The sequence below is a fragment of the Carassius carassius genome, chromosome 1 (genome assembly GCF_963082965.1).
Source record: "Carassius carassius chromosome 1, fCarCar2.1, whole genome shotgun sequence".
NCBI lineage: Eukaryota > Metazoa > Chordata > Actinopteri > Cypriniformes > Cyprinidae > Carassius > Carassius carassius.
Window position 1 is genome coordinate 49,063,701 of NC_081755.1, and position 20,711 is coordinate 49,084,411.

General features: G+C 41.3%; 4 protein-coding genes across 4 annotated transcripts in view; 3 read left to right on the top strand and 1 right to left on the bottom strand.

Annotated features, from left to right (window-relative positions):
- LOC132094302 (gastrula zinc finger protein XlCGF17.1-like) overlaps positions 1-20,711 on the top strand; it is a 216,357-nt gene that overhangs the window by 135,620 nt on the left and 60,026 nt on the right. The window lies entirely within an intron of this gene.
- The window catches only part of LOC132159925 (gastrula zinc finger protein XlCGF57.1-like), a 486,703-nt gene that overhangs the window by 84,764 nt on the left and 381,228 nt on the right, over positions 1-20,711 (bottom strand). The window lies entirely within an intron of this gene.
- Positions 1-20,711, top strand: part of LOC132158455 (gastrula zinc finger protein XlCGF57.1-like) — a 102,348-nt gene that overhangs the window by 40,293 nt on the left and 41,344 nt on the right. The gene's annotated exons all lie outside the window — the stretch shown is intronic.
- LOC132131153 (gastrula zinc finger protein XlCGF57.1-like) lies at positions 621-20,182 on the top strand. Its single transcript, XM_059543177.1, has 3 exons — positions 621-1,084; positions 13,081-14,270; positions 19,865-20,182. The coding sequence occupies exons 1-3, from the start codon at positions 856-858 to the stop codon at positions 20,180-20,182; spliced, it is 1,737 nt and encodes a 578-aa protein (XP_059399160.1). The 5' UTR covers positions 621-855.

Below are 20,711 nucleotides of genomic sequence, written 5' to 3' on the forward strand. Positions count from 1 at the left end.
CAATGATATATAAGTGCTATAACAAGTCTCAGTTAGCTTAAATGCAGTACACGTAGCAAGGGCTTTTAAATAATATAATAAATAAAAAGTAAAAACAAAAGTTATCTGTACTTTACTAGAATTTTTGTGTTTCAGACAACTTTTACTCCACTTAATTTCCTAACTAAAATATATTCTTCAGGTTCTTTATACACCACTTATGCCATTTAATTATATAATATATTTGATAGTTATGAATACATCATTGTATTTTAAATGGTAGAAAAAAAAACTCAAAATAAAGCACTTTCCCTCTGTACATGTCTGTGGGGATGAGCAGTTTTGTGGTGATGGGAATTCTTCATGTGTGTGTAATGTTGTGGACCCAAGCATATTATTAACGCTCTTTTTAAATAACAAAAAATACTGCGCCACTGAATTCAGAATGAAGGTCAGATTTTAAAGATTATAATTTTAATTCTCTATTTGTGCTTTTTATAAAGAAGAAGAAGAAGAAGAAGAAAACAGCGCACCATATAGATGCACGCACCGAGTAATTTCTATGAAATTTCCCTTTATTATTTTCCTCCTCTCGTCGCTTCTCTCTCCAGTCCAGCGTTTGGCGCTAAAACACATTTGTTTGTTTGCCAAACACCTTTAAACATCAGAGGAAGAAGATTAGCGTCACCGCGCTCTCTGTTGTTCTGTTGTGATGCTAAGCTTTTAGAATTATTTCTGTAAATAGAAAAATACCGTTTTTGAATCGGTAAGTAAATACTTGTAATAGCCTATTATCCCCTTAGTCTTGACTACGTTTTGAAGCAAGCAGGAATATCTGGAGGAGTATCATCTGAACTGAGATCTGCTGCTGTGAAGATGGAGTTTGTTAAAGAAGAGAGTGAAGAGAACACGAGTGAACCAGAAACCTGGAGAATAAAACACGAGAAACTGGAAACATGGAGAATAAAACACGAGGAACCAGAAACATTGAGAATAAAACACGAGAAACTGGAAACATGGAGAATAAAACACGAGGAACCAGAAACCTGGAGAATAAAAGACGAGGAACCAGAAACCTGGAGAATTAAACTGGAGGAACAAGAAGGTTTGTGTTTATTCTTCCTCTAGACTACAGCTTTTGTCTATAGTAACACCGTATTAAGCCATAAAATTACATGATTTACTGTTCAGATACAGGTTTCCACAAAAACAAAAATCTTATACCAAAGCATTTCAGCCTTTAGACCATTTTTATGAAAAAATATAAATTAATCATATAAATTGTCATTTAAAAAAAAATCGTTTAGATTTAAAAATTGTTTAGATTTTTGGAAGGCACATTAACTCATTTACAACTGTTTGCTGCATGAAAACATGAGTTGATATTCGCATTGATCTGAATATAAACTGCAAGAAAGGCATTTTGGAAATGCAAATTCATTCTTTGCAATGAGGTGGTTGGAATATTGCAGTTTCCCAGATAACAGCTGTACACAAAGCAACTTTGCACTTATAAATGTTGCTTTATCAGGAATTAAAGGTTTAAATAAATAAAAATGGCAACTACACATTTCTGAGGACAGTCGGTTCTCTTCAGATAGATTAAAATAAAGACATCCGCCCTGCGTTTTAACTGCAGCACTCATATTTGTTCAATGACATCATTGCCTTTTGAAGTTTAATCCAGCTGTCCTTCTGTCCCCAACTGTAAGACCTCTTAAAATTATAATTAAGACTTTTCTTATACCATTTAACATATTTAAAACTTTTTATGGCTTTAAGTTAGATACTACTCACTTGGGGTGGAATGGTTCAACTCACTCAAGGTTCGGTTTTAGAGTCATGGTTTTGGTACAATTTGGTATGTGCTATGTTTAGGGGAAAACTATACTGTTAAATAAAAATAAAGAAAATAAAAATAATCTAACTAGCTACAAGGAACAGCACAAATAATGGAATAAAGATTCTAATAAAATGAACAGTGATTTTCAGTTTTTTTTTTAGGTCTAACAGTTTTTAAGTACAGAAATTTTATAAAAGTAATGAAATGTAAAACAGCATTGCATATTTGACTCTATAAATTAAATATTAATCTTAATTAAAATTGTAAAAGCTATCCGAGCAGTTAGTGATTTCTGTGTTGTTGCCGTTTGATTAATATTAAGAAAGTGCTGTCACTTTAAGACACTGTAATTACGTTCAGCCGGTTATGTCTGCTTTAGTATACTTACCAAGACGGGCAAATTTTTGTATGAATTTGTCCATTTAAACACAATACCTTAGAGAGAGCTTAATATTGTGTGTTTTGAGGCACAGGTTGGCACGCTTCAGATGAACACATGCACAAATCTTCTCACTGCGCACACAAGCTCATGTCTTCTGGCTCCTAAATGTTTACACTGGCAAAGCTTACATCAGTCTAGTTTAAAGACAAATATCAGTGTGTGATGTTCTGGTCTCACCTATGCCTGTGCGCTATCAGCACCCGTTTTTTTCATTGCTGTAGTCCTAATGTATTGGGAATCCAGAATGCGCATCCATCAACAAAAACATACATTATCCGAACCCTGTTTGTTTTACATGTTAATCATGGTAATTCATTTTACAGATGCGTTGTCTGATTTAAATATTAAATCTGTTCTAGTGCTTGCCGAACCATACGAGAGCGTTTTAGAATATAAGATTAAATATACGATTACGAGATTAAAGTCGTAATATTTAAACAAAATAAAGTCGAAATGTTTTGAGAACAAAGTCAGAATGTTTCATGAATAAAGATTAAAGTTAAAATATTTTGAGAGTATATTTGCAATGTTTGATTTACATTTAGACGGTATAATTTCAAAAACAGAATAACCTGACTTTTATATGAATTTAAAATTCATATAAATTTCAATGTTTGGATTTTCTTCCTATATTTTACGCATCGTGAATGGTGATCTTGTTCTGTCTGTTACTGTATTTTCTCCTCTTTGTGTCCGTCTTCAGCATCTCTGGCCTATGTTAATGGCCATTTACATAATAGCATTTCCACACAAATGGCCATTGGGAAAATGATTGCAGTGCAGTTTGTGTGCAAGCACAGAACAAGATAGTCTAAAATATAAATAAAAAAAAGTCTGGTTGATCAGTGCATCTGTACTCCAGTGTATAAATTCAATATAGATAAATAATTGTTAAATCTACAAAGTTACTTGCCAGGACGGCTATTTTGACATCAGTTCACTGATAATCTACACAAAATCACTTTCAAAATTGCAAGGAATCGCCTGCGGTTTTGAAAGCGACTTTGTGTAGATTATCAGTGAACTATGGCTCTGTGTTCTCCATCTGAACCAGTGTTGCCAAGGGCACAGTTGTTTTTCATGTTCATTGTTTTTTATTCCACTTCTTTTGGACTGAAGCACTGCAACACCTGCTGAATGCCATTAAACAGCTTGAAAGATAATTTTAAACACTATCAGCATGATCAGCAGTTGGCCACACTTTGATGGTCCTCACTGATGGCTTCACGGTTGATGAGGTTCGAGGTGATGGAGGGAGGTCGCGGTGTAAGCTCCATCAATGTTTGTGTAAACATGATCCAAAGTTTTGTCTACTCTAGTGTGGCAGGAAACATGTTGATGGAATGCTTTCATTGTGGAGCTTTATAGTTTCGTGTTTAAAGTTTGAACACCCTTTTGCAAATTTTGTGTTTCCTGCACTAGTTCCTAACTGTGTACAATATTAATTTCATTTCTCTCTTTTTTGTACCTTAGCCATAGAAATTCTCACAGCCATTCAGTATGGAATTTTACACATTTCTTTTTAGCTGCAGGAGTTGGCCCTTCACTTGCCTACTCATTTTCTTGCTCTTTGTCTGAATCTACAGTCACTCCTTCGGCTGAGGTACTGTCTTTAGACATTGAGGCATTTTTGCTAAAATATGAGGTAATAGCCCACTTCATCGTGAGCTCTAAATGAGTCAGTGAGACAAGCGTTTTACTAGCTTTGATAACCTTAAGTGAGCGCTGGGTATACCTGAGAGGATGATAGAATGGAAGGGGAGGGGCTTTAACGTAATCGACTGTGCATTCATTTTAAATATAATTAAATTTAAGTTTTGCAGTCGCCCACTCCTCATCTGCATGTACTCCCCTTGAAATAGGAATCGTTGCCACCTTTATTTTTAACATATTTAATTTATCGATGTCTAGTTGGTTTGTATTTGGCCAGTTTGGAGATAGACTCACCAAACCTGACCAGCCAGGTTTGCAATTACGGGAACTTGTACAAATGTGGATTGATGACATGAATAGAAATGGCTCCAGATCTACTATGTAGTACTTTGTTTCCCAACAAGGTCCAACGCCCAACAGATAATGTCTTTGCTGAATGCATAAACTGTGTATTCTCCTGCATTCAAACATGCCAATCTAAAGGAAATGCTGTGTATGGCATTTGAGGTAATTTGTGAATTACCATAGACTTTTAGTCTAAATAAAATAATTTGCAACTATTACTTTTATTGCACTTGTATACAAAACTTTGTATTATGGTTGTTATAGAAAGCGTGACATAACATGAACTACAGCCGGTGGCAGTAGACAACCCCGGTTGTGACGCGGGTCTCACTGCTACCAACATAGCCCTACCCTTTGCGATTTCAAATGGTACCTTATTTCGTATCTGACCAATCAAAAATGTTGGTGTATTTTTAGTTCTTTTTGCAAAAATAAACATGACAAACCACATCAGTGGGATCTTCGACCCTAGATGGTTAACAATAGTGACAGTTATAGGGCCCTATCATACACCCGGCGCAATGCGACGCAAGGCGCAGTGCAAGTGTGTTTGCTAGTTTCAGTCCGGCTCCGTTTGCATTGTCCCGTCTAGCGCAACGTTGTTTAATTAGCAAATGCATTTGCACCCATTTGTGCGCCCATGGGCGTGCAGGTCTAAAAAAAGATGTGTGTTCAGGTGTATTTCTGGCGCATTGCTATTTTAAGGACCTGAAAATAGACTGCGCCATAGACAAACTCAAACCTAGTCCAAAGTCAATGGAGCAATATTTTTTTGTTATTTAAAGAGCGCGCGCTGGTAGAACAAAAGGATTTACAGTGTAAAACAATATTATTGTGTAGGCTACATAAATATAAAAATGTAATGATGGATAGTCATTGCATGTATTAGAATTAGGCTACCTATTTGCATAATATATATATATATATATATATATATATATATATATATATATATATATATATATATATATATATATTATGCAAATATGTTGTGCCAATTAACACACATATATATTAATTGTGCCAATAAACACACATATATATTAACTGACTCATCGCTTGGAGCTTTGGTGGATTCCTGCTTGTCCCGTGGATCTGCTTGTGTGCTTTATCTTCGCGCAGGAGCAGATCGGTTTCTTCGAGAATAGAAGCATTCAGCTTTTCCGCCAACAAATTCCACCATGTAAATAGCGATCCGCCATCTCACTCTTAAAGGAAATGGAAGAAGACACTCTGATTGGTGTATTGAACGTTATGCCCATTACTCATTAAGATAATGGGGAAAACCCATTCCAAACATGTGCCCCAGTGCACGGATCGTTTTCCATCGTTAAAATAGCAAAAGTGGATTTGGACAAGCTCTGAGTGCACCTGAGTCATCCGCTTTACACTTTGCATTTAGATTGTTAAAATAGGGCCCATAACCTTTCAAGCAGTTTTAGGTTTTGTTTGTTGTAAAATTAATTAATTCAAATAATAAGTGACCCTTTTTTTCCAACAAAATGCATGTCAATGCATTGTGTAATTGATCAAATATATTTAATACTTCTCCTTACAGAAACATGGGATTTTTGTCTAGGCCAGAAAATAAAATAAAAAAAAATAAAAATTAACAAACAAAAACAATCCAGGAACAGGGCAGTCTGGAGCAGATCCAAAAGAGCCTCCTGGACGAATTCCACTTAGAAATCCACTGATGCAATGCCCAGATAAACTGACAGGGAGGCGGGGGCGGTGTTGAGGTGGGGAACTGGTGGCGCGCTGTGGCGTGGCAAAGAAGAAGAGTGACAGCGATTGGTGATCGCCAGCCCGGAAGGCTGAAGAGTAGCGCTGCCTGAAAGCAGGAGGAATAGGGAAAAAACAAAACTAAAGGATGAAAACAAAACGGGCACGATCTCTGTGCAGGCTAAACAAGAGGTGTGGACAAGGCTGAGACATGAACGAGAACAACACGACGATCTGACAACAGACAGCACACATGAGGAGACTAAATAGAGAAGGAGTGATTGTGATAATGCAGAGCAGATGATGGTGACCAATAACAAGATAATAATGAAACAAGAGGGAGGAGACAAGGCACCACGATGACACAGAAGCACATGGTAAGTGTAAACCACCACACACCCTATAGGGAAAAACAGACAGATCAGCCCGGGGACGTGACATTACCCCCCCTCCCCAGGAGCGGCCACTGGCGCTCCAGGGAAGGAACCACCACGCTGCTGGTTGAAGTCTTCGATCAGCGACCGATCCACAATATATCGAGCCGGGACCCAACTCCTCTCATCTGGACCATATCCCTCCCAGTCCACCAGATACTGAAATCCCGACCTCGACGTCTGACATCCAGCAACCTCCTGACAGTTAAGGCTGGGGAACCATCCACTAGAGGGGGAGGGGGAGGGTTAGTAGCAGATGGGTTAAGGCGAGAATGAAACACAGACTTGACCCGAGAAACATGAAAGACTGGAACCAACTATGGGAGGTAACTTGAGCTTTACCGCCACCGGACTCAATACCTTGGTGATCTGGTATGGCCCCATGAACCTGGGGGCTAACTTGCAAGAAGCCACCCGGAGAGGAAGGTCCTTGGTTGATAGCCATACTTTCTGACCACATACGTAGTGTCGAGCAGGAATACGGTGACGGTCAGCCGCTGCTTTGGTTCATCTGGAAACCCAAGCCAAGGTTTCCTCAGCCCTCCTCCAGGTGCGGCGACACCTGCGGACGAAGGCTAAGGCAGACGGAACAGCAGCATCGGGCTCCTGTGAGGGGAACATAGAAGGTTGAAAACCAATGGAGCACTGAAATGGAGACATATCTGTGGCCGCTACTGGCAAGGAGTTATGGGCATATTCAATCCAGGATAACTGTTGGCTCCAAGAACTCGGATTATGGGACGTCAGGCAGCGGAGAGCTTGTTCCAGAACCTGGTTTGCCCGCTCGGACTGCCCATTGGTCTGAGGGTGAAAACCTGACGACAGACTCGTAGAGGCCCCGATCTGTCGACAGAACTCCTTCCAGAACCGGGAGACAAACTGTGGCCCCCTATCAGAAACCACATCCACTGGAAGGCCATGAATCCGGAAGATGTGGTCAACCACCACTTGAGCTGTCTCCTTAGCTGAAGGCAGTTTGGGAAGGGGGATGAAATGCGCTGCCTTAGAGAAGCGATCAACCACCGTCAATACTACGGTGTTACCCCTCGATGGTGGAAGACCAGTGACAAAGTCAAGGGCTATGTGTGACCAGGGGCGGGAGGGGATGGGTAAGGGGTGTAGCAGACCAACAGGAGGCTGATTAGAACTCTTGTTCTGGGCGCAAATTGGGCAGGCAAACACAAACTGCCTGACGTCCTGGGCCATGGATGGCCACCAAAATGGCTGGCGGATGGCAGCCAGAGATCTCCGAACCCTAGGATGACAGACTAACTTGGATGAATACCCCCACTGGAGGACTTCAAGGCGCAGCACAGCCGGCACGAAAAGTCTACCCCATTGGCACCTCTCTCTCTCGTATGGCTTCCAGCACTCTCCTCTCCACGTCCCAGGAGAGGGACCCCAACACAATTTCTTTAGGGATAATGGTCTCAGTTGATGCATCGGTTCTCTTATTATCCCTGTAAAGACTGGAGAGGGCATCAGGTTTTACATTTTTGAAGCCTGGGCGATACGAGAGAGAGAAGTTGAACCGGCCAAAGAAGAGTGCCCATCGGGCCTGGCGTGAACTCACCCTCTTGGCCGAATGGACGCATTCCAAATTCTTATGGTCCGTCCAAACCAAGAAGGGCTGCGCTGACCCCTCCAACCAGTGACGCCACTCACCCAAGGCCAGTCTGACCGCCAACAGCTCCCGGTTCCCTACGTCATAATTCCGTTCTGCTGGGCTCAGGCGGTGAGAGTAGTAGGCACAGGGATGTACCTTCCCATCTCTGGGGGAGCTCTGAGAAAGGACCGCACCTACTCCAATCTCAGAAGCATCCACCTCCACAATAAACTGACGCTCAGGGTCTTGAAACGAAAGAAAAGGAGCAGAAATGAATCAGGACTTTAGGTCATTAAAGGCCTCCTGAGCCTTCAAATTCCACCTAAACGGTACCTTAGTGGAGGTAAGAGCTGTCAAGGGTGCAGCAACCTGACTAAAGTTTCTGATGAAAAGCCTGTAGAAGTTGGCAAATCCCAGAAACCGCTGCAGTGCCTTGCGTGACTCTGGAGGTGGCCACTCGGCTATGGCCCTTACCTTAGCGGGATCTGCTTTGATTCCCTCCGCCGAAATGATATAGCCCAGGAAGGGAACTGACTTTGAGTGGAAAACGCACTTCTCCGCTTTAACATATAGCTGGTTCTCCAGCAGCCGTTGTAGCACCTGGCGCACGTGTTGGGTGTGTACCTGAAGTGAAGGAGAAAAAATAAGAATGTCATCAAAGTACACAAAGACAAACTTGTTAACCATGTCTTGCAACACGTCATTAACAAGGGCCTGGAAGACAGCTGGGGCATTTGTCAGGCCAAAGGGTAGCACCCGGTACTCATAATGTCCCGAAGGAGTGATGAATGCTGTCTTCCACTCATCCCCCTCTCGAATCTGAACCAGGTGATAGGCATTAAGGAGATCCAACTTACTGAAGACATTGGCTTCCTGCAAAAGTTCAAAGGCAGATGACATTAAGGGCAGGGGTACCTATTCTTAATGGTAATGTCATTCAAACCTCTGTAATCAATACAAGGGCGCAAGGAGCCATCCTTCTTCTTAACAAAGAAAAATCATGCGCCGGCAGGAGACGAGGAGGGACAGATGAGACCGGCATCAAGGGACTCACGATTATATTTGTCTATAGCCTCTCTTTTTGGACCAGACAGGGAATATAACCGACCCCTGGGCGGAGAAATGCCTGGGAGGAGGTTGATGGCACAATCATAAGGCCGGTGAGGAGGCAGGGACACAGCCTGGGACTTGCTGAAGACCTGCCCCAGATCGCAGTACTCCTCCGGCACCCAGGACAGATCCGCATCATCCACCTGCACAACAGGAAACACAGCACCAGGAAAAGAGGCAGAACCCAAACAAGACTCAAGACTGCTTCCAAGACAAAACTGAGTTTCTGGCCCAATCCACATGAGGGCCATGCTGCACCAACCACGAGTGTCCCAGAACCACGGGGGCACTCAGGGAATCAAGAAGGTACAGCTCGGTTATCTCATGGTGATTGCCCAAAACAATAAGACTTACAGGAGGGGTGAGGTGAGTGATAGGGAATCATCAAGAGACCGAACAGGGATAGGAGTAGAGAGGGGAATGGCAGGAATTCCCCAGTGCTTGGCCAGTGCCGTATCCATGAAACTACCACCAGCCCCAGAATCCACCAGGGCCGAGCAGGAGTGACTAGAACCTCCAAACTGGACACCCACGGGAAGTAGTGTGCGGGAAGAGTGGGGGAAATTAAGAGGAGATGTGCCCACCAGAATCCCCCTGGCTACTGATGGGCCCTGGCTTTTAGCGGGCATTTTCCGACGAAGTGTCCGGCCCTCCCACAGTAGAAACATAAGCCCCGGGTGAGACTCTCTTGCTTCTGCTGAGGAGTGAGACGCAGACGTCCCACCTGCATAGGTTCAGGGTCAGCAGGAGATGGCAGAGGCAGGACCGGGGTGGATTCGCTGGTCATTTCTCCCACCCTCCAAGAAGTGCGAGCAGTCAGTTGTTGGTGACGAAGGCGAAGGCGGTTCTCTACACGGAGGGCCAAGTCGACCAGATCATCAAAACTGGAAGCTCTTGGGTGGCGATCTTGTCTTGGATCTCCTTGTCTAGTCCAGCGCGGAACACAGCTCTGCAAGACCCCTCATTCCAGTCACAGGCCGCTGCTAAGGTTTTGAATTCAATGGCAAACTCAGTCACTGAACGGCCTCCTTGCCGTAGCAGTGCCAGCTGGGCTGCTGCCTCATCACCCTGAGCAGAACAATCAAATAACTTGACCATCTCCTGTCGAAAGTCCTCAAAAGAAGCACAAAAGGGAGCCCGGACCTCCCATACTGAAGTTCCCCAGTCACAGGCCCTGCCTGTAAGGAGGGTTAAAACATAAGCCACCTTAGTCTCTTCCTGGGCATACCGGTGGGGCTGGAGGGCGAAGACTAGGGAGCACTGAGACAGGAAGGCTCTGCAGGAGTTAGGGTTCCCATCATAGGGAGGTGGGTTGTTGGCTTGAGGCTCAGGGTCATGACGGGTAGAGGATAGGCTAGTGGGGTCCTCCAATCTGGCAGATGTCTGTCTTCGAAGTTCCTGGAGCTGGGCAGTCAGCTCCGACAACTGGGCATTAAGGAACTCAACCTCCCGGGATGTGGATGTTAGCTGGGAGGCATGCTGGCCCAAGAGAATGCCCTGCTGGGTGACGGCTGATCTGAGGGGATCTGCACCTGCTGAGTCCATGGTGGTCAGATCGTTCTGTCAAAGCGAGACTGGGACTCAGTTGCAGGTGCTCAAAAAGGTCAGTTTATTAGATGGGCTTTAATTTCAAAGGACAGAAATAAATAAAAGTAAATAAAATATTAACAAACAAAAACAATCCAGGAACAGGGCAGTCTGGAGCAGACCCAAAAGAGCCTTCTGGACGAATTCCACTTAGAAATCCACTGATGCAATGGCCAGATAAACTGACAGGGAGGCGGGGAACTGGTGGCGCGTTGCGGTGCGGCGAAGAAGAAGAGTGACAGCGATCGGTGATCGCGAGCCCGGAAGGCTGAAGAGTAGCGCTGCCTGAAAGCAGGAGGAAGAGGGAAAAAACAAAACTAAAGGATGAAAACAAAATGGGCACGATCTCTGTGCAGGCTAAATAAAAGAGGTGAGGACAAGGCTGAGACATGAACGAGAACAACACGACGATCTGACAACAGACAGCACACATGAGAAGACTAAATAGAGGAGTGATTGTGATGATGCAGAGCAGGTGATGGTGACCAATAACAAGATAATAATGAAACAAGAGGGCGGAGACAAGGCACCACGGTGACACAGAAGCACATGGTAAGTGTAAACAACCACACACACTGTTGGGAAAAACAGACAGATCAGCCCGGGGACGTGACAAATATAATCGCCATTGGCTAGTAATATTTTTTGTTTACTCGCCAGACTGATATACTATTTTACACACACACATGTAAATATATATATATATATATATATATATATATATATATATATATATATATATATATATTCTAATCAGGTTATCTTTGTAAAATGGCACAGCTTCTTAAATCTTAGCTTCTTATTCAGTCGGTCAAGCATTATATTTTGGTATTAAGCACTATTTAATGATAGAACTTTAGTGATTAGAACTAAAACTTGGTAACCATAAATGAATGCATATTTGTCATGTTAACTGAACTTAAGACTGGTGGTGAAGCTTAAGATATATTTGGTCATTGAGGGTTTCTGTAAAAAAAAAAAAAAAGTAATAGATCATATTAATTATTATTAAAAGATAATACTACTACTTATTCTACTACCAAGCTAACAATATACAATGCACTATGGATTGATGAGCTGCTGGGTTCATGAATATTAATCACGTTGTCTGGGTTCGGTCGAACTGATTTGCTGAAATCAAAACAGGGATGGTAATAGTTGAGCGTCAGCCAATGAAATTGCCATTTGCTTATCTTATCATATCTTCTGCTTGTTCGAAAAAGTTGAATAATTCTAAATGACCTCCATTACTTTGACAGGAGAAGATAACAAAGAATATAGTTTACATGTAGCATGTCGATTCAGTGTGGGAAGACCCTCGCTCTCTCTCTCTTTGCATGTGTGAGAAACAGCGCTATCAGTAAAGCGACGGAGAGTCGAGCGCCTTCACACAGAGTTTACAGAGCATCAAATACAGGTGCGCTGTGCATCCATTGAGATGAACTGAAAAGTACAGATCACTTGATGGAGAGAGAACTCTGAAGCGCTTAGTCGGTGTTCAGCGAGTAAAAATTTGCTAATCTTATAATAGCCTTGAACACACACACTGGCGAGTAAAATCTAAGAACTTATTAGCCAATGGCTAAAAGCCAGTGATTACTCGCAATGTAGAGGGTTGCACAGCACCAGTACGAGACACGAGTGATTGCGTGTGTAAATTAGTCATAACGTCTCCTTCAAAAGTAGAAAAATATGCTATAATAAGTTTTGAGATTCTAAGCTACTTTAGTGATAAATCACAGGACAGCGCTGACAACTAGTTTCTTCACAGCAACAGTTTATATGAGTGTTTGTGCCACAATGCAGCTGCGCAAACATGGTAGCTCGAATAAAATAATACACATCCAATCGTCTAATCACTTGAATGTCCAAACCATAAAACAATTACAACTGACAAAGTTTAGTGAAGACGCAAGGCTCACCGCTCTTGCGCCATCACTATGTGTTGAACCGGCGTTCACCTCCGTGTTTTGCTTTTATGCCTCTAACTGGACGGGGCAGAGTCATGTGGCTACATGTGCTTTTAAGGGGGAAGTATAAACAGGATTAAAAAACCTAAATAACCATCATGGGAAAATTACGTCGGTTAGAGGTTCTGAATTTCAGTTTCGATTACTTTTCGATTAATCGTCCAGCCCTATTTTTGTCTATAATGTTTAAAAAATCATATTCTGAATACAGTGTAACTCAAAAGTTTCAGGGAAGTATAAATTGTAAAATTGCATCAAAAGGAACTACATTTTATACATAAATCGTCTTTACTCTGTTACAACAGGGTACACTTTTATGTACTTTTACGTGTCTCTTTTTTTCCCCAAAGTTACTGAAAAATGAACTGTTTATGCTTTTATTTTAGAGTTTATTGAAGAAAGTGAGGAGAACGAAGAATTAAATGAAGTTCGGGAGAAGAATCATGTCAAAACTTCAGAAAAACATTTGAGTTGCTCTCAAACCAAACAGAAAGATTTAAAGACAAGAGGAGCCAAGAAATCTTTCATCTGCACTCTGTGTGGAAAGAGTTTGACATCCAAATATAATCTTGATGTTCACTTGAGAGTTCATACTGGAGAGAAACCATTCACTTGTGATCAGTGCGGGAAGTGTTTCACACAATCGTTAAGCCTTAAGGTACATATGAAAATCCACACTGGAGAGAAAGATTACAAGTGTTCACAATGTGACGAAAGATTCAGTCGGTCAGGAGACCTGAAGAAACACATGTTAGTCCACACTGGAGAGAAACCACACACATGTGATCAGTGTGGGAAGAGTTTCACACAAAAAGGAAGCCTTACAGCATATATGAGAGTTCATACAGGAGAGAAACTTTTCTTATGTAATCAATGTGGAAGGAGTTTTTCACATTTAACTCACATTAAGGATCACATGAACATCCACACTGAAGAGAAACCTTTCAAGTGTTCACACTGTGACAAGAGATTCAGTCAGTTAGGAAACCTGAAGAAACACAAGTTAATCCACACTGGAGAGAAACCGTACACATGTGGTCAGTGTGGGAAGAGTTTTACACAAAAAGCAAACCTTATGACACATATGAGAGTTCATACAGGAGAGAAACTTTTCTTATGTAATCTATGTGGAAGGAGTTTTTCACATTTAACTGCCCTTAAGGATCACATGAACATCCACACTGGAGAGAAACCTTTCAAGTGTTCACACTGTGACAAGAGATTCAATCGGTCAGGAAACCTGAAGAAACACAAGTTAATCCACACTGGAGAGAAACCGTACACATGTGGTCAGTGTGGGAAGAGTTTTACACAAAAAGTAAACCTTATGACACATATGAGAGTTCATACAGGAGAGAAACTGTTTATATGTAATCAATGTGGAAAGAGTTTTTCACACTTAGCAAACCTTAAGGTACACATGAACATCCACACTGGGAAGAAACCGTATTACTGCACTGAATGTGGGAAGTGTTTCAGTCGTCTATCTTCTCTACACAGTCATACAAAAAACAATCACACAAAAAACACAGTAAGTAGATCATCTTCAGATCCAGCACTCATCAAACTTGAAACAGTAATGCATTAAGCAGTATCATCTGGATTAATCTGTTTCTAACCAGTCGTTACGAGTGATATGACAAAGAAACATCTAAAGTTATCACAGTGAATCAAGTTATCACAGTGAATAAAGATAATCTTCAAAACCAGCAGATTGAACTCTGAGATTTAGTTCAACTCAAAGATGGATTTCCTTCCCAAAGAACAATGTCAAAATGTTTTATTATTGCTTATCATTTTGCTGCATGATATTAATGATATCACTGTTTCTTATGAGTTTCAAGTTATGGTCAATTATCTTATAATGCATGTGTGTCACTTGTAGTTTGCTTACTCTTTCATGGAGTAAAGGAGAAGATTTTCACAAATTGTTCTTGATCAGGAAGCTGAAGAAGAGACTGTAACACTTTAAGAGAGACTGAGATTTATTTTTTTAAATTGTACAGAGTTATTCTGTTTAAGATGTATTTTGGAAGCGCAAATGCAAGAAAAACTGTAATGTGATTGCTCCTTCTTTGCTTCTCTTCTAAGTAGGAATGGAAACCTAAACCCGGTATTAAAGGAGTCCTGGGGCTAAATTACAAAAGACTGTAGTAATGATAAGCTCTAATGCTAACTGTTCTACTTTTGATGCTGGGTATATTAAAAAAGCACACAATTTATTATTGTTACATAAACATTATCAAGCTAATTGTTTATTGCCAAATGTTTCTACATGAGATAATATTGACACATTCATCACTGATGTGTTTTTTGCAATCCAGAAGCGAAATCGCTCTTGTAATTTAGGTCTGCTTAATCTAATTTTATTTTCGATTGAGTTTGACGAGATGTTCACATGTCTTTAACTTGGAGTCCTAGTCAAGTCTGAAGTCTTTATCGCTGGAGCTCAAAATTGACGTTCAAATATTCCCTCTAAAAAATACACGAATATTCAAACTATTCGAACATCTGGTTGCACATGTTGTCAATGACGTGCATTACGTCAATAACAGGCAAAAATAATACAAAGAGACATAAGTACTTGTATAGATAGTCTATTTAAGTTTAAACATTTATGACAACGTATTACCTACACAAAAACAAGGAAATCAACTAATGGTCAAGACTGCAGACCTCACGCTCTCTCACCCTCACGTTCTCTGCGCATAATGGTCTAAATGAACAAACACATTTTTGTGCAAGCAATTTAAGGTCGCGACTGTTGTCCCAAATATAGCAGGCTTCATTCAGTGATTGAAACAAATATTATTAATATTAATTGAAGTTTTACAGCATATAGAACTGACATTGAATGCTCCGAGCGAGCTGTGCTGTGGTAAACATGGAACTTTTCCTTGACATGAAACGATAAATAATCAAACCTCAGATCCATTGCTAGACAGAACTCCCCGAAGCGTGCCCCATCCGCGATACTGATCGGTCTCATGTCCTTACAAATGAACGAAATTATTTTATCCGTTATGGCCTCTTGTCGTGTTGCAGACAAAGTGCTTGCGTCGAGCAATGCAAAGTAACGTTAAGTGTCAAGACGTGACTGTTTAGCTGGAGTTCCACACATTATGCCATGCTCATTTGGGTGCACATTTTTGAGCTGTGACCTCATGTTGCTAGTGGTCGAATGGTATGCTAACTGTATCTTAAATAGCTTGCATACAACTTTATCTCGCGGGTCAACAATTTTACCTCATTTTCTCTGCTGCGGTCGAGTTGGGCTCTGCACTTGCTGGCATCTTCCATGAAGACGCGATAACTTTCAGCAGTGATGCTGTGCCAGACAGTGCAAGTTGTGCGACTCCTGTGACCTGTCCCTGAACCCACAGGCACGCTAGCGCGCCCACTCGCAAAGCAGACAACCACGCCTCTACTACCGCGGGCCTTTTTTCCAAATTTTTTTTTTAATTCGAATAGTAATTTTCACCTTCGAAATTCGTTTTTTTTTAACTATTCGAATACATATTCGAATTTAGAATATTCGTTAAAAGCCCTACTGGAGTCCTAGTCAAGTCTGAAGTCTTTATCGCTGGAGACCGAGTCAAGTCTGAAGTCTTCATCGCTGGAGTCCTAGTCAAGTCTGAAGTCTTTATCGCTGGAGTCCTAGTCAAGTCTGAAGTCTTTATCGCTGGAGTCCTAGTCAAGTCTGAAGTCTTCATCGCTGGAGTCCTAGTCAAGTCTGAAGTTTTTATCGCTGGAATCTTAGTCAAGTCTGAAGTCTATGACCTAGAGTCTGAGTAAAGTCTGAAGTCTTTATCGCTGGAGTCCTAGTCAAGTCTGAAGTCTATAACCTAGAGTCTGAGTAAAGTCTGAAGTCTTTATCGCTGGAGTCCTAGTCAAGTCTCAAGTCTTTAACCTAGAGTCCTAGTCAAGTCTGAAGTCTTCATCGCTGGAGTCCTAGTCAAGTCTGAAGTCTTTATCGCTGGAGTCCAAGTCAAGTCTGAAGTCTATAACCTAGAGTCTGAGTTAAGTCTGAAGTCTTTATTGTTGGAGTCCTAGTCAAGTCTCAAGTCTTTAACCTAGAGTCCTAGTCAAGTCTGAAGTCTATAACCTAGAGTCCTAGTCAAGTCTGAAGACTATAACCTAGAGTCCTAGTCAAGTCTAAAGTCTTTATCGCTGGAGTCCTAGTCAAGTCTGAAGTCTTTAACCTAGAGTTTTAGTCAAGTCTGAAGTCTATAACCTAGAGTCTGAGTAAAGTCTGAAGTCTTTATCGCTGGAGTCCTAGTCAAGTCTCAAGTATTTAACCTAGAGTCCTAGTCAAGTCTCAAGTCTTTAACCTAGAGTCCTAGTCAAGTCTGAAGTCTTCATCGCTGGAGTCCTAGTCAAGTCTGAAGTCTTTATCGCTGGAGTCCTAGTCAAGTCTGAAGTCTTTAACCTAGAGTCCTAGTCAAGTCTGAAGACTATAACCTAGAGTCCTAGTCAAGTCTAAAGTCTTTATCGCTGGAGTCCTAGTCAAGTCTGAAGTCTTTAACCTAGAGTTTTAGTCAAGTCTGAAGTCTATAACCTAGAGTCTGAGTAAAGTCTGAAGTCTTTATCGCTGGAGTCCTAGTCAAGTCTCAAGTATTTAACCTAGAGTCCTAGTCAAGTCTCAAGTCTTTAACCTAGAGTCCTAGTCAAGTCTGAAGTCTTCATCGCTGGAGTCCTAGTCAAGTCTGAAGTCTTTATCGCTGGAGTCCTAGTCAAGTCTGAAGTCTTTAACCTAGAGTTTTAGTCAAGTCTGAAGTCTATAACCTAGAGTCTGAGTAAAGTCTGAAGTCTTTATCGCTGGAGTCCTAGTCAAGTCTCAAGTATTTAACCTAGAGTCCTAGTCAAGTCTCAAGTCTTTAACCTAGAGTCCTAGTCAAGTCTGAAGTCTTTAACCTAGAGTCCTAGTCAAGTCTGAAGTCTTTATCGCTGGAGTCTGAGTTCAGTCTTGAAGCCTCAAGTCATTTAATGACTAAAATCCCTAAACTAAAACTAAAAATCCCATTCACAATCATCATGTATTGAAATCTTGGTTATAGACTAAATCTATTCTACAATCTTAAAAAATAGAAAGAAAAAAGGTGTTAAAATGTAAGATTAATGTACATCCTGTTACTTGTATGTTTTGATCCATTACCCTGTTTAAAACCTTTTTTCTGTAATCAAATGATATAATAAGACTCCAATCTACCTTGACACATAAGTAAATATGTGACAGGAGTGATTCTCTGAAATGGGTGCCTTTTGGGTCATACCTTTTTTTCTATATATACTTTAAATAGTTATATTTCTGATAATTTCATGTGATAGTGGATTAGTCAAACCTTTAAGAAAATAAATTTTCCCACCTCAGGCATGAAATTCTAATCGATATTGAGTGTTTTTTCTTACAGAAAGTTGTTTTGGAGTTCAACCCCATCACAGACCACTTGGACCCTGTTTAAATATGATTTAAAAAGATTTTCAAGTAAATTCTTGTAGAAGCTTTTTAATGAATGAAGCAAAACTGTTTCATAAAAGAGGAAAAGGAAAGTTTAAGGGGAGAGTTGATTCTGAAAAATGATAATACCAGAAGAGGGAACAGAGACCAGAAGAAAGCAATAAATGTTACAGATGTGCTGGGAAACATTCTGCTAGAGACTGCAGGTTCAAAAATGAGAAGTGTCATGGGTGCAACAAAATCGGACACATTGTAAGAGCCTGTAGAAATAAAAGAGCAGCTGGACAGACACAGTATTTGGAAGCAGAGAGTGGTAATGAAGCAAAAGAGGATGAATCAGAGTTATTTGGTGTGTATACAATATACACAACCTCAGATGGAAAAAAAGGCATTGTAGTGTATGTGAAATTGGATGGGAAGTGTATGGACATGCAGCTGGACACTGGGGCAGCTGTGTCGCTAATGTCAGAACTATCATACAAGGAGTTCCTGTCACACTTACCATTAAGCAAAACCACCATGCAGCTAATTACATATTCAGGTGAGAGAATTCCATTGCTGGGATCTATAGATGTGCCAGTGCAGTATGAAAAGCAGAATATGACACTGCCATTGGTCATTGTCAAAGGTTATTCAGTTATTCAGTTCAAATTCAGTTAGATTGGCCAAACATTTTCAATGTGGAGAAAGCTGAAGTGGCCTCTGACCCAGCAGTGAAAACTGTGTTTGAGATGACACACAGAGGTATTTTCTGACAAACCGAGTGCCATTAAGGATTTCAAAGCAACTATCCGAGTCTGTCCTGATGCAACACCAATCTTTCAGAAAGCTAGACCTGTTCCTTATGCATTACTAGAGATCGACCGATATGGGTTTTTCTATAGCCGATGTTTAGAGGTCAGGGTCTGCCGATGGCCGATATGTGCTGCCGATTTTTAGGGCCGATATCTTGAAGTTTTCCCCTTCATTTGCATGCAAAAATGTCATAGGACCAAGGACCAAGGCTGTGTGTTGTAATTCCACCCAAATATCGTTCAAGACTACTGGACGAGCTACACCATGAGCATCCAGGAATCTGCCGTATGAAGTCCCTTGCTTGTAGTTACCTGTGGTGGCCAGGATTAGATGGCTGCATTGAAGAGAGAGTGCGCAGATGTAGCTGCTGTCTGGCAGTTCAAAATTCACCTGCAGGAGCACCCCTTCATCCTTGGAGATGGCCTGAGAGGCCATGGCAGAGGATCCACATTGATTTTGCAGAAAAAGACAAGCAGTTCTTCCTAGTAGTGATAGACAGTCATTCAAAATGGTTAGAGGTGGTGCCAATGTCATCAATCACCTCCTCACTCACCATCGATGCACTGCGAGAATTGTTTGCAGCATATGGAATACCAGAGGAGGTGGTCTCCGATAATGGGCCACAGCTTGTGTCTTCTGAGTTCACTGATTTCCTAAAGGGAAATGGAATAAAACATACACGAGTCCCTGCCTATCACCCGGCCTCGAATGGTGCTGCAGAAAGATCTGTTCAGATACTTAAACACTCACTTCTGAAAAATGTTTGTGAAAAACATGGTAAGAAGATGCTTTCACTCAAGCACAAATTGGCAAATTTCTTGATAATGTATCGTTCTACACCTCATACCGTAACTGGTAAAACACCAGCCGAGCTATTTCTAAAACGTTACATCCGAACTCGTTTTTCACTGTTGAAGCCTGATCTAGCAAAGTCGGTTCAAGAAAAACAGCTGGAACAAAAGAAACAACATGATCGAGGAAGAAGAGTCCTAAGATCCTTTGTGGAGGAAGAACCAGTAAGAGTCCTAAATTTCAGAGGAGGGCAGGAGAAATGGTTGAGTGCAACAGTGATTGAGCGAAAGGGTCCTGTAAGTTATGTCGTGCAGGAGGGTCAGAGAAGGCGCACTGTGCATGTGGACCATATGTTGCCCAGAAACACTGCAGAAGGATCCCCCATGCCTGGTGTGTTAGAGATCCCGAATTCAAGTGTCATGATGATAACAGAGGACCACTGAATTTTCCTACCGTTGGTGACTGTTCCATGCCAATCATTGAGCCTAAGAGCCCTGAGAGCACAGAGAAATTGACACCACAAGTTCCAAGGAGTGCAACACCTGCTGTGGAAACTGTTCGGAGATATCCTCAGAGGATGCGTACTGCTCCAAAAAGGCTGGATTTATAAGTTACAGTATTATGGGTGTTCTTTGCTAATGCTTGAAGTTATAGAAACAGCTGTTGTAATATTTTGTTATATTATTTTGTAATACTGTCATCTAAATGGTTGGAAGCCATTAGTTTTTTTTCTGTTGTAGTAAAAAAAAAAAAAAAAAATGTTTTCAAGCTGTTTATGTTGTAAGGAAGATGTTCAAATCTAAGGGGTAAGGAGTGTAATAGATTATTCTGAGTGAGATTTATGAAAGCACGCCCCTATTGAATGTACGTGTATGGCCTATTATTGAGTGTGAGTTCTCAGTAAAAAAACAAGTATGCTTGCAGAGTATGTGTCTGTCGTTCATCTCTCCTAAACCACCTCTCAGCACAATA